This window comes from Rutidosis leptorrhynchoides, chromosome 1 (assembly GCF_046630445.1).
Source record: "Rutidosis leptorrhynchoides isolate AG116_Rl617_1_P2 chromosome 1, CSIRO_AGI_Rlap_v1, whole genome shotgun sequence".
Classification (NCBI taxonomy): Eukaryota; Viridiplantae; Streptophyta; class Magnoliopsida; order Asterales; family Asteraceae; genus Rutidosis; species Rutidosis leptorrhynchoides.
In genome coordinates, this window is record NC_092333.1 from 36,857,870 (window position 1) to 36,872,995 (window position 15,126).

Consider the following 15,126-nt stretch of genomic DNA (forward strand, 5'->3'; position numbering starts at 1 on the left):
ACGTGAGCACTCATAACTTAACTTTTACATATTATTAGTGTATCTCTGACTAGTGCTCGAGTAGATATGATTATGCATGCATGTATGTTTAATTTAGTCACTAGATAGTTTTGATAAATCATAAGTTAGTTACATATACGGTTCAGATAAGGTATATGATATGCATGTTGTTGGAAAGCTGGCGAAAAATTAAGAACTTTTCATTTAAATATCGAATGGTTTCGATGAACGGATTAGAAGTTATAGTCAACTAAATTTTAGTATTATTGTTAAAATGATTATCGTTATTATCATCGTTATTATTATTATTACCTAATAATAATAATTATTATTATTATTATTATTATTATTATTATTATTATTAATATTATCATTATTAATATATGTATCATTATTTAAAAATCGTTATTGTTGTTATTATTATTATTATTATCATTAAAATAGTTATTAGTATTATCATTAATATTATCATTAATATTATCATAATATTTATTATTATTAGTATTATTGTAATTAAAACTAATATTAGTAGCACCTAATTATTTTGATTACTATTATTATCATTATTATGAACACGATATAAAAGACGACTAAAAGCTATTAATAAATCGATTGAGAAATAATGAGTATGAGTATCATGATGAAATTAAAATATTGTAAAATATGGATTTAGATAAAATTATCGTTCTTATTATTTTTATTATTATTATTATTATTATTATTAAAAGTATTGTTAGTATTAAAACAATCATTTTAACAAAAAAATTATCATTTTACTAGAAATATCACTGTTATTATAAAATATCATTATTATTATCATTTTAGTATTATTATTATTATTATTTTGAATAGAATCATTATTTATATTAAGGTTAATATTAAAAAGTATCGTAAATATTAAAGCTATCATACTTACAATTATCATTTTATCATAATTAATAATATTATTAGTAAATATAAATATTATTATTATTATTATTATTACCAATATTATTTTTATCAAATAAATATAGGATACAAAAATATTTTTACCACATGTAACATAATTACATTAATAATACATACCACTATATTTTATTATCTTAAGTGAACTTTATAAATTTATTTACTTAAAATACATAAAAGTATATTTTTATTATATATAATTTTTAATATAAACTTTTATTAATAAATGACTTTTATTATTTACTTTAACAAAATCTAATAAATATATTTAAATATATATAAGACGACTATATTTAAGTTATATAATAATCATTTTGGAAATCATTTTGGTCAAGATGACTTTTGTTGACTTTTGCATATTTAGTCTCGAGCATTAGGATTGTGATACATTACGGTTTGACCTAAATTGTTAGACAAATATTGACCAACATATATATATATATATATATATATATATATATATATATATATATATATATATATATATATATATATTAATTATATATATATATATATATTAATTATATATATTAATTATATATATATATATATATATATATAATTAATATAGGTTCGTGAATCCGAGGCCAACCTTGCACTTGTTCAATGCCATCATATGCTTAATTACTATGAAATACAATATTGTGAGTTCATTTGATTCCCTTTTACTCTTTACATTTTTGGAACTGAGAATACATGCGCTGTTTTATAACTGTTTTACTAAATGCTTTTGAGATACATATTCTTGAACTGAGAATTCATGAACTGCTTCTATAAACGTTTGACGAAATAGACACAAATATTCAAAACTACATTCTATGATAGAATTATTTGGATTCAGAGGTTCGACTTATATAAAGATTGTATTATCGACTATCGGTGAGATGATTTCGTCATTGCACTACGCGTTAGCTACCGATATGGTTCGATTTAGTAGTTAGTAACGGTGAGATGATTTCGTCATTGCACTACGCGTTAGCTACCGTTTTAACTACCATCAGTGAGATGATTTCGTCATTGTACTACGCGTTAGCTACCGATGTATTGTATTGTATTGTGTTCGATTTTGTAGTTAGTAACGGTGAGATGATTTTGTCATTGCACTACGCATTAGCTACCGTTTTAACTACCCTCGGTGAGATGATTTTGCATTGCACTACGCACTAGCTACCGTTGTAAAATTATGTTGTATTAACTACCACAGTGAGATGATTTTGTCATTGCACTACGCATTAGCTACCGTTGGTGAGTTGTTTGAAAGGTTCCGGTGTTCTTCATATGAATGATTTTTACAGCAGTGAGCAGACCTGCACAAATTGTTTTCTAAATATGAATATCTTGTGGTCTATTAAAATATTGGAAATGATTATTTATGATAAACTAATGAACTCGTCAAGCTTTTGGTTGACACTTTAAAGCATATTTATTCTCAAGTATTAAAGAAATCGTCCACTGTGCATTAGCTCATTTTAAGGATGTTAATTGGAGTCATTCATGGCATATTTCGAAAGACGTTGCATTCGAGTCATTGAATTCATCAAGATTATTATTAAGTCAATTATAGTTGGATGTATTATGAAATGGTATGCATGCCGTCAACTTTCGTTGTAAAGAAAGTTTGTCTTTTAAAAACGAATGCAATGTTTGTAAAATGTATCATATAGAGGTCAAATACCTAGTAATGTAATCATATGTTATTGTATTCGTTCTTATGGATTAGGACGGGTCTTTACATCAGTGGTACAGGCGGCGAGTGCGGGTCAAAGAGCACTCTAGGTCTCCGGTTCGTCTTTAGGTATGGTTTCTTGTTTCTTTTCTTTTTAGTGATGGTTGTGTGTTGCCTGGAGATGACTTTTGTTTTTTCCGGAGAGTGCTCCGGCACCGTGCACCTCCGAGATCTTAGGCGACGATCTCCTTTGAGATCTGAGTTCAACAGGGTGTAGGTTGCCGTTTTCATTGGCTTTCGTCCCTTTCGCTCCCTTTCGGCCGCTTACATTCTTTAGTTCTCTGATGATTGTTTCTCTGCCAACGGCTGTCTACGGTGGCCGGAGTTCCTGCAGGAATTTCGGCCTTCGGCGTAAGTTGGTCAATTTATGGGTGGTTTCTAGTCTTTACATTTCTGAGTTGGTTCCGTTCGCTCCATTCTCCTTGTCATTGTTCTGGTTCGGGTTGGAATTTCGTTGTTGCCACCGTAGTCGTTTCGACTTCAAAAAATGAGGATTTTGGGTGAGGTCTCTCTAGGGCTTTTCGACTGCCCGTTCGGTGATTTAGTCTGTTTTATGAGGGTCTTCGTCGATTGTCTGGTCTCAGGGCGGGTGTTCTTGGGTTGCCCGGTGGATGATGCTTGCTGATTTGTTGTTGTACGGATGCTGCTCTTTGTGGTGGAGAGGTGAGGTTATGGTACGGGTGATCTGTTCCGAGCTTGGTCGGGTTCAGTGGTGATATATTATTAGGTCTAGATGTTGGCAGAGTTGCAGCTCGTTTGCTGCTCAATTATTTCAATTTGTATTGGTGTATTTCATTTTGGTGTTTTTCTTGCACCTTCATTGTATGTAGGTTATTGGTGATCTTTAGATCGCGCACATCTGGTCATCAGATGTATTCAATTGTATTTTTTTGTATGTATTTTGCTGATTATTTATTATCTATTTATATATTATGTATTTTGCCAAAAAAAAAAAAAAAAAAAAACTTCCAGTAGTGGATTTGATAAACAACAATTCAATCAATTAATACGATAAAAGTACGAAATACGTATTTACTAAACAAAACTAGTGAAATGACCTCGTGGAACCACATGTTTGTTTAAACGCAACAGTTTAAAGATATGTTTTAGGTATTAAGTGAATGTAAATGCTAAATTCATTTAGTTTAATGACTCGTGGAATCAAGGATTCCGACTAAACTTGTCGTTGTTTTTACAAACATATAGCGACATGTATTTTCACATACATATGTTACGTAATGAATCCCGTAAAGAGAATTCATATTTGAATATTAATAATATGATAATTATTATAATTATTATAATAATAATACAATTAAATAATAATAATAATAAAGTTGCCTTAAAAATTGAGTCTTTATATTTTTAATTTTTAATAATAATTATTAGTAATAAAAAAACCCTAATTTAAAAAGCCCTAATTGAAGAGATTGAAATAGGGTGCAAGAATTAGTTGTTTGTTGAAAAAGATTTAATTTAATATATAAGTAGATTTAATTTAATTGTAAAATAATTCTATTTATGACATCATCTATATGCCTTCACAATTTTATCATCATTTTAGGATTTTAATAGAACTTATAGATCAGAGAACATCTCCTAAAGGATCTCGACTTACAAATTAAAACTAATATTAAAAATAATAAATTAGAGTCTAATCAAACTAGAGAATTTCTTCACATTTAGTCTTGTTAAAAATAATGGACGGATATTTCATCATACGAACACTTCATACAATCAAACCTATGAAACATTGCCTTTGGAACTCAAAAGAACCTCTGACAATATTTCATAGCAATATTGTCTTCATTAACGTCAAAACACTCCTTATCATCTATTTCCTTATGCGAATTGTTGGAAATATGGAGAACTTTAAACAATTAGAGGGAAGATTCCAGGAAACTCACACGAAGCTTCCACGAAGTTGTTAGGAAACTCACATGTAGCTTCTACGAAGTTGTTAGGAAACTCACATGTAGCTTCCACGAAGTTGTGAGGAAATTCACATGTAGCTTCCACGAAGCTGTCAGGAAACTCACATGTAGCCTCCATGAAGCTGTCAGGAAACTCACATGAAGCTTCAAGGAATTGTTTTTAGCTAACTCCTTAAATCATTCTATAAATAAACCCTCTTGTAACTCATTGTAAACACACCACAAATATTCAGTAAATACATTCTCTAGTTGGTCCGTGGACTAAAGCAATCACAACGATTGCATATAACCACGTTATCTCTTGTGTCGATTTACATTTCTTGCATTTATAATCTTTCGTTCATTAATTGGGTTAGTAATCTTGTAGAATTACTATCAGTGAGTGATCTTGTTGAATCACTTGCGTTGTTTTGAGTCATAATATCCTTACAACTGGTATCAGAGCAGAAGGTTTCGTTAAGGGAACGATGGCGGAAGACGGGAAGTTTAGAATCGACCGATTCGATGGGGGAGACTTTGGCTTTTGGAAGATGCAAATTGAAGATTACTTGTATCAAAAGAAGCTACATCAACCTCTGTTAGAGACCAAACCTGAAAGCATGAACGATGCCGATTGGACGCTTTTGGATCGTCAAGCTTTGGGCGATATTCGTCTTTCACTTGCTAAGAACATTGCATACAACGTTGTGAATGAGAAGACGACCTTTGCTTGCTTGAAAGCACTCTCTAACATGTATGAGAAACCTACCGCTTCTATGCGTCAATTGTTCAATACAAAGATGAAGAAGGTACGAGTGAAACAGATCATATCAATGAATTTAATAATATCGTTTCAAGGCTTGAATTGGTAGAAATTAAGTTTGATGATGAACTAAAAGCACTAATCTTGCTTTCATCATTACCGGAAAGTTGGTCGGGTACGGTTACCGCGGTTAGTAGCTCTACAGGAACTACTAAGCTAGCGTTTGAAGCAATAAGGGATTTGATTCTTGGTGAAGATACTCGTAGGATAAACGCGGGGGAATCGACATCCGGTTCTTTGTTAAGTACCGACAACCGTGGTAGGAAATTTGATCGCGGTGAGAAGAAGGGTAGAAAGAAGTCTAAGAAGAGGTATCCATCGAAAGATAGAAGTGAAGCTGTTTGTTGGGGTTGCAATCAAAAAGGACACTTTCAAAGGAATTGTAAAAATGGTCCGGCGAAAGGTGTAAACTTGACCGAGGAAGAAAGTGATGATGCACTTTTATGTAGTGTTGAAAATTCTATGGAGTCTTGGATTTTGGATTCGGGAGCTTCATTTCATGCTACTCATGTCAAAAGCATGATGAAGAATTTTCGTTCATATCAAGGCAAGGTGAGATTAGCGGACGACAAACAACTCAATATAGAGGGCATTGGAGATGTTGTATTGAAGACTACTCTTGGTTCTAATTGGACCTTGAAAAATGTAAGGTACATTCCTAAATTAAAAAGGAAACTTATTTCGGTTGGTCAATTAGATGATGAAGGTAACACGGTTACTTTTGAAAACTGCCAATGGAAGGTGGTTAAGGGTAGTTGTGTCGTGGCTCGTGGACATAAAAGGGGAACTCTTTATATGGTTGAAGTGTTTGATGAAGACACGGTGGTTGCTACGGTTAATGTTGAGTCCGAATCAACTCTATGGCACCGAAGACTCGGGCATATGAATGAGAAGGGTATGAAGATGCTTGTTTCGAGTGGGAGAATTCTAGATTTGAAAAAGGTAGAACTTGGATTTTGTGAACCATGTGTATATGGGAAGCAAAAGAAGGTGACTTTTGGGAAATCGGAAAATGCTCCTAAGTTGGAGAAATTGGAGCTTGTTCATACGGATGTGTTTGGTCCAACCAATGTAGAATCACATGGAGGTTCTCGCTATTATGTCACCTTCATTGACGACTCCACTCGAAAGGTATGGGTTTATTTTCTTAAAGCTAAATCTGATGTATTTAATACATTTGTGAAGTGGAAAGCTATGGTAGAAAATGAGACTAATTTGAAAGTCAAGTGCTTGAAGTCGGATAATGGAGGGGAATATGGTAGTCTTGAGTTTAAAGACCATTGTGCGAAGCTCGGTATTAGAATGTTGAAAACAGTACCGAAAACTCCGCAACACAATGGGGTCGCCGAACGTATGAATCGTACGTTAAATGAAAGGGCTAAGAGTATGAGACTACATGCCAGTTTGCCTAAGATGTTTTGGGCAGATGCGGTTAATACGGTGGCTTATTTGATAAACAGGGGACCCTCAACACCGTTGGGTTTCCGAATTCCCGAGGAAGAATGGCAAGGTAAGAAGGTGAGTTATAATCACCTTAGGATCTTTGGGTGTAATGCTTATGTGAAGACCAAAGATGCGGATAGAGACAAGGTTGAAGCTAAGTCAAAGAAGTGTACTTTCATAGGTTACGGGTCGGATGAAATGGGCTATCGTTGTTGGGATAACGAGGCTAGAAAAGTAATTCGTTCTCGCGATGTTACTTTTGATGAAGATTCGGTCTATGGCAAACCGGAAATGGGGAGTCCTAAACCGGGTCATGTTACTTTTGACGATGTTTCTATTGATGATCTTGCAGGTTCTAGTGGGAGTACGGGTAACAATAAATTGCCAATTAACGTTGAGGCGTCAGAAAATGCTAATGATGGAAATGATTCGGAAAGCGGTGATGATTCCGAACATAGTGCGAGTTCTAGTGATGAGGAGGACACAAATGAAACCGGTCCAACCATTTCGGCTGCTCCTACACTAAGACGCTCGGCTAGAGTGCCCAAACCTAATCCTAGGTATTCTCCATCACCAAACTACTTGCTCTATACCGAGAATGGTGAACCCGAAAGTTACTTTGAGGCAAGGAAGACAAAAGAATCCATACAATGGGAGCTTGCCATGAAAGAAGAGATGGGGTCACTTGAGAAGAATAAAACTTGGTCACTAGTGAAGTTACCTCATGATAAAAGGGCATTGCAAAGTAAATATGTGTATCGAATCAAGAATGAGTTGGATGGCAAGAAAAGGTACAAGGCTCGTTTGGTAGTCAAAGGCTTTCAACAAAAGGAAGGGGTTGATTACAAAGAGATATTTTCACCAGTAGTTAAAATGACTACTATCCGTTTGGTACTTTCTATAGTTGCATCCGAAGACTTACATCTAGAGCAACTAGATGTGAAGACCGCATTCTTGCATGGTGATCTTGTTGAAGAGATCTACATGAGGCAACCCGAGGGTTTTGAGGTAAAGGGTAAAGAGAAAATGGTTTGTAAGCTAAAGAAAAGTTTGTATGGATTGAAGCAAGCACCTCGGCAATGGTACTTGAAGTTTGATGATTTTATGAAAAAGATTGGTTTCTTAAGATGTGAAGCGGATCACTGTTGCTACTTGAAGAAACTCAAGTCTTCTTATATAATCTTATTGTTGTATGTTGATAACATGTTACTTGCAGGTTCCAACATGTCCGAAATTAACAAGTTGAAGGGATTACTTTCCCATGAGTTCGAGATGAAAGATCTTGGTGGTGCTAGGCAAATACTTGGCATGAGTATTGTGCGTGATCGTGTGAAAGGTACTCTATACTTGTCTCAATCCAAATATATTGAGAAAGTAGTAGAGAGGTTTAATATGGAGAATTCAAAAGCTCGTTCTATGCCTTTGGGTAGCACGATTAAGTTATCGAAAAGTCAATCACCAAAGACGGTAAAAGACAAAACGGATATGGAAAAGGTTCCATATGCATCGGCCGTGGGTAGTATTATGTATGCCATGGTTTGTACAAGACCCGATATTACTCAAGCAGTGGGAGTTGTAAGTCGTTATATGTCTAATCCGGGGAAAGAGCATTGGGAAGCGGTTAAATGGTTGCTTCGTTATTTGAAAGGTACTTCTAATATGGGATTGTGTTTCTCCAAAAACAATCTCATACTTAGGGGTTATGCGGATGCTGATTTGGGTGGATGTGATGATTCGGGGAAAAGCACTACGGGTTATGTTTTCACAATAGGTAAGACGGCGGTTAGTTGGATGTCTCGACTACAAAAGAGTGTTGCTTTATCAACCACCGAAGCCGAATATATGGCTATTGCAGAAGCTTCTAAAGAGCTTGTTTGGTTGAAAAACTTCTTAGGTGAGTTGGGTAAAAGACAAGACTATTGCGTCTTGAATTGTGATAATCAAAGTGCGGTTCATCTTGGGAAGAATCCGGTGTTTCATAGTCGTACGAAACACATCAAGATAAGGTATCATTTTATTCGACAACATATAAATGATGGTACTTTATTATTGGAGTAAATCCTTGGTACGAAGAATCCTGCTGATATGTTTACTAAGGTTGTTACGACAGAGAAATTGAGGTTTTGCATTACCTCAATTGGTTTTCTAATGAATTGATAAGAGAAGACCCCAACTAGAGAATTAGAGAGTTAATGTTTCAATTCTAACAAGTAGTGTTGAAGACCTTGTATCGAAAGTCTGCTCATCTGAAGTATGTGTTGAGTGTGCGTGTCTCAAATGGAGTTTGGCGGTATAATGGTGGTTTAACGTTCTTGGTTAGATCGTTGATATTTTGAGTTGACGAAGGTTGGGTTTGTTCAAAGTCTCCAAGTGGGAGATTGTTGGAGATATGGAGAACTTTAAACAATTAGAGGGAAGATTCCAGGAAACTCACACGAAGCTTCCACGAAGTTGTTAGGAAACTCACATGTAGCTTCTACGAAGTTGTGAGGAAATTCACATGTAGCTTCCACGAAGTTGTGAGGAAATTCACATGTAGCTTCCACGAAGCTGTCAGGAAACTCACATGTAGCCTCCATGAAGCTGTCAGGAAACTCACATGAAGCTTCAAGGAATTGTTTTTAGCTTACTCTTTAAATCATTCTATAAATAGACCCTCTTGTAACTCATTTTAAACACACCACAAATATTCAGTAAATACATTCTCTAGTTGGTCCGTGGACTAAAGCAATCACAACGATTGCATATAACCACGTTATCTCTTGTGTCGATTTACATTTCTTGCATTTATAATCTTTCGTTCATTAAGTGGGTTAGTAATCTTGTAGAATTACTATCGGTGAGTGATCTTGTTGAATCACTTGCGTTGTTTTGGGTCCTAATATCCTTACAACGATTGTTGGGGTGCAAACCTATCCCACATAGGAGGGAGACAAAAACAAATGTATGTATATAAGTCTAAGGGGAAGTCCCTCTAATACCAATTGGTTTTAGAAAAGGATGGACTCTTGGGCTTATATTGCAGGACATTGTGTTTGGGCTATGCGATCTTACACGAACACCCCGTAATATCGAACCTCACAGATGAAACATTGCTTTCGGAACTCAATGGAACCTCAAAATCATGGCACATGATCTGATGTGCATGTATCCCCGTGGGCACCCTCATAGCTTCATACTTCATCTTAAGTCTCAACTTCAAATTAATATTATAGAACCCATTCTTAGTATCCGACGCGTAAAAAAACCTCTCATCACCATTAATCAACTCCAATTCTTTTTGACCTCCTAACACCACATTAACAATACTCTTTTCCTTCTTATGCGTTAAATAAAACGCATCCGGAATTCTTTTCGTACCCAATCGCTGGCCTTGATACATCAAATAGAAATTAGTTTTATAAAACTTTATCCCCACTTTACTGTAAGGATTTCGAAAGGTTATGTTAGCCTGAAGATTGTAATACAAAGTGTTGTTTGTTGGTGAGAGCGTGAATTGAGTTAAAGCGACATCCATGTGAACTTTTGGGATTTGAGACTTTCCGGTGATTATATCCCAAGTTGAAAAGAACACGATGACGAAAGTTATGCATAGCACAGAGAAACACACGTATTTACACATATTGAACGGAATTGAACGGATTGATGAGATGTGAATTGTAGGGTTTATGTGACGTACTCCGTAATAAATATGTTCGATTCGTATTAAATAAATTGTATATGGTTTTATATATTACTTATATAGGATAATAAAACTTGATATACAAGTCATTTAATTCTATATATTTGGAAAGTAAATCATATTAATAGAGATAAATATTGGTTAGATATAATTACTGTTGGAGTAATTCAAACCGAAAACAAAATCAAACTAACAAGAGTTGAAGGTCTATCGATATAAAAGTACTCCGTATATAGCTAAAAGATCGATTATATTTTGAAAGCTTATGTTACAACTCTTTAATATTGATTCAAAACGAATATTCAAGTCGCCACTTGATTTGCTAGGTGATGACCAGGTCATGGCTGGGTCAAGTTATGTTAATCCTTCGATTCGATTTTTTTAGATAACGTCATAACAGTTTTGTTTTTTTTTTTTTTTTTGACATTTTGATGAGAGAGCTTAAATTATATATATTTGATGTCAATCATGAAGTAGTCGTTAACATTCCTTCTAAAAGATGGTGGTTTATGCGTTGAATAATAAGAGCGGTGTTTATAAACATCGTTATTGTTATCCGACGTGTAAACCAACCTTTGATATCAATTTTTAATATACAGCCTAAATAAACTAGATATTTCTTTAAAGGTAAAGATATTTTCTTATCTTATTGCAATAAAAATAAAAATGTACTCCGTATATACGTAATACAAAGTTGAAAGCCCACACAAATATGAATCTTCTTTTTATCTTTATAAATCTCATCTCATATATAAGTCTGACACGTGTCAGCGTGATATTCATTCTCACAAAATACAATTTTCTCAGAATTATAATTTAAAAAATTCACTAATTTTCTAAATCTTAAGCGTGTCCTCTCTTAATTACAATCGCAGGAAGTTTCAAAATTAGAATTTAGGGTTAAACCCATTTTCTTTCTCCTTCTTTCTCATTCTCTTTCTATACCGTCGGTTATCATCCATCATCATACATTACTTAGATTTTCATCAACGATTCTGTTTCAAATTAGGGTTCACAAATTAGCATCTGTAAAACACCACAAAATTGAAACCGATTAACGAGTTAATCTATATATTCTCCGATCTTCTACACTTTAATCCTCTACACTTTTTGGTTTGTAAATAATGAAATACAAAGTCAAGGTTGATTGCAATTACTAATACAATCATCTCGGCTTTAAAGAAAATGACGCTACATCCGGCAATATAGATGTTTCTGGGCTTCATGCTTAACGAAGCCTTAGATCAGCCATATCAGAATATATATTGAGCACAGGTTTTTCTCTCATATACTATGTTATTTCAAAGTTTATTACGTATACTAAATGGCCATGTCTTTTAGGGTCGCTGCTGCAGCTGTTTGACATCTTTTGAATCCGACTGATGACGATGATGACTCTTCGCACATATAAAATTAAGGTTTGATTAAGGTGTCAGGTAATATAAGTTCTTTCAAAGTCTGTTGTTTTATTAAAATCCTTTTGAAGAGATAGATATACATATAATCCTTTTGTTTTAATAAAATTTTATTTTAGATATTTAGTCTGTTGTCAATACTTACTAGCTAAACTATCTGTCAGTAAAAGGTTGTATGTGAAGAGATAAAGATTAAACGCAATATACTACTATAATTGGTCATACACTATGCCTTAATATTACCTTTCCATGTGATGCTTTTCACTAAAGCGATTATAGGTAAAACACATTTTTTTCAGGTTGTAATAAATTTTGTAGTGTGCTGAATGAAAGGGATCCTTACGTACATATTAACCACTGAAATAAGCAGAACACTTTCTCTATTATGTGTCAACAGGGAGTGTTTCGATGTGCGTTTTGAAAGTGATTAATGTGCTTTAGAATAGTAATATTCATATGTTGTCGATGGGGATATAGTTGTGTGCTTGGTTGTCTATGTATTGGACAATATCCTATACCAAAGATATCAATGTACCATTTGATAACTGATTTTGCTGCACCTAATATGAACCAATTACTTAATCTGGTAATAAATTGTCTTATAATTAGCAACATAACCTGATCATTAAACTTTGAAATATTAACTTGCGACTAGATGTAATAACAAAAAATAAAATGCAAATTTAAACACTTGCTATTTCATTTATTATGTGATAAATATCTTATTCAATAACTTTCTACCCACTTATTCGTGTGTTGTTTTATCAATTGTATTCTTATTGTGGGTTGTGATGCTCCGCCTTATGAACTTTGCTTTGATCTCTCCAGTGTATTGTGCTCAGGGACAATGTCATCTTTAATGACCCATTTAATGTGAATAAAGGCTTTGAACAACATTCTGAAATGGGACATCTACTTTGTGAGACTATCAACGAGACCTCTAATTCACACCATATGGTTTGGACAAGATCTATAATTCCTAAGAAGATCTGGAACACGGACACACTGCAAGACGGATCCTCAATGTTGATTTCTAAATCTAAATAGCTGTTTCTTTATTGAACGATGCATCGAATTTTTACAAGAGGCAACAAATAAATTATGAGAGTGGAGGCACTTTCTATCATGATTATAAGTGTCTTACAAATTGATGCTTACATGGAAGAACAAATGTAAGTTTTCAATGTCTTTGGCAGAGGTGGTAAATTGGGTGTGGTTGGTTATGTGACGGGTCAAAACGGGTGTTTAGTCAACATGTAAATATTTGGTTGGGGTTAGGGTTGGGGTTGGGATCGGGGTTGAGGTGGAATTGACCTGAAACATCATTCATAAATGGGTTAGAATTGCCATCTTTGCAGACTGTTACCTCACATTTTTGTTATAAGCATGTGAATAGTATTATGTCCTTTTGTATGCTTAACTAAATTACTCACTTTTTATTTGTCTGCAGGTTTTTTATTATACTTTTCTGTAAAACATGTTGAGTTTGCTGTTTATTTATTATCAATTCATGGTAGATGAATGCAAATTAACCATCAACTAAGTAACTCAATTCATGAGTTTGTTGTTTATTATTATCAGTTCATGAATATGCATATACTAAGTGAGATTTGTTTTTTTTTTTTTTTTAAATTTAAATTGTTTGACACATGTTAAAACTATATCACATGGATTTGCACATGTGATTGTTACTTAAATCTATGTTTATATGTACATACTTGGTGTTTCGTATCGTCGTTTGCAACATGGTTTATAGTTACAAATTGAAAGATGGATGCAAGTAAGACAAAGTAGATTAGCTGTTAGGTTGCTATATGAGAATGTTAAGGTCTAATTATTTAGTTATTCTAACGTCACTAATCTGTTTGAATACGGAAACAAACTTTGAGATTTATGTTCGTTTGGTCGCTTTTTTTTTAGTTTGTATGATGTATATTTGTTGAACATAATTTTGTATGTCGGATAATTATATGATGTGATTTCGTATATTCATAGAAATATATGAAAGTTGCATAGCCGAGTGGGTGCTCATACATTCTCCCTGCATTAATTATAACACACAACCAAGGACAATGACCGTATAATGTCGATATTGAATATACGTTGGCAATGTACTATATAACGTTTTCGGATGAGTACCCGTGCAACGCACGGGCTCATAAATCTAGTTTGATATCAATTCAATACACAAAATTGACAAAAATAAGTATTAAAAGTGGCTTGAATGTTATAGATACATCGAAGGAGATGATACACTACCACCCGTTATTTATTTATTTTATATTTAGATTTATAGTTATTTTATATTGATAGTAACGATTTTTTTAATTGTAAAATGTAGACATGATATGCTAAAATAAAGATAATTGATTTGAATTGCGTGTCCATTACAGAGGGATTAGGCGAGCATATATAGCCAGCATCATAACCTAAAATGCTAATGGACTAGTCTGAAACGGGCCCTTATTAAACGGGTTTACATAAAAATATAAATGGATAAATAGAACATGGGTCCGAGAGGAACGGACGCTCAAACTGGATCGAAACTCGTCAAAAAGTGCAGTAGGAAGACCTTTTGCGAAGATGTCTGCAAACTGATACTGAGACGGAACATGGAGAACCCGAACATGGCCTTTAAGGACTAGGTCACGAACAAAATGAATATCGATCTCAATATGTTTGGTACGCTGATGCTGCACCGGGTTGCCAGACATGTAAACAACACTCACGTTGTCACAGTAAACAAGTGTAGCAGATGAAAGTGGACAATGAAGCTCGCGTAGAAGGTTACGAATCCAACATGTCTCTGCAACGGCTTTTGCGATCCCGCGATACTCAGCTTCGGCACTGGAGCGTGATGGAGTGTGCTGACGCTTAGAGGACCAAGATAGCAAATTATTACCTAAAAATACGCAGTACCCAGATGTAGATCGGCGAGTAGAAGGAAACCAACCCAATCAGCATCAGAATAGGCAACCAACGAAGAAGTACTGGAAGAAAACAGCTGTAGGCCAAGATCTAGAGTACCCTGAATATAGCGAATGATCTGCCTGAGAGCAGCCAAATGAGGTTCCCGAGGATCATGCATAAATAAGCAAATCTGCTGAACAGCATAAGATATGTCAGGCCTGGTGAACGTGAGATACTGGAGAGCACCTGCAAGACTACGATATAAAGTG

General features: G+C 34.3%; 1 protein-coding gene and 1 long non-coding RNA gene across 3 annotated transcripts; one reads left to right on the forward strand and one right to left on the reverse strand.

The window, feature by feature from the left end:
* Positions 1 to 9,890: 9,890 nt before the first annotated feature.
* On the reverse strand, positions 9,891 to 10,472 carry LOC139859492 (NDR1/HIN1-like protein 3). The gene has a single exon (XM_071848290.1). It carries the CDS (start codon positions 10,470 to 10,472, stop codon positions 9,891 to 9,893), a length of 582 nt encoding a protein of 193 aa, XP_071704391.1.
* Positions 10,473 to 11,443: 971 nt separating this feature from the next.
* On the forward strand, positions 11,444 to 13,565 carry LOC139859036 (uncharacterized). Of its 2 annotated transcripts, XR_011763115.1 has the most exons (4): positions 11,444 to 11,807; positions 11,874 to 11,968; positions 12,776 to 13,119; positions 13,398 to 13,565. It is a non-coding gene; the product is annotated as an uncharacterized lncRNA (long non-coding RNA). The 2 variants fall into 2 exon arrangements; XR_011763114.1 differs by lacking the exon at positions 13,398 to 13,565 and having other exon boundaries at positions 12,776 to 13,326.
* The last annotated feature ends 1,561 nt before the right edge of the window (positions 13,566 to 15,126 follow it).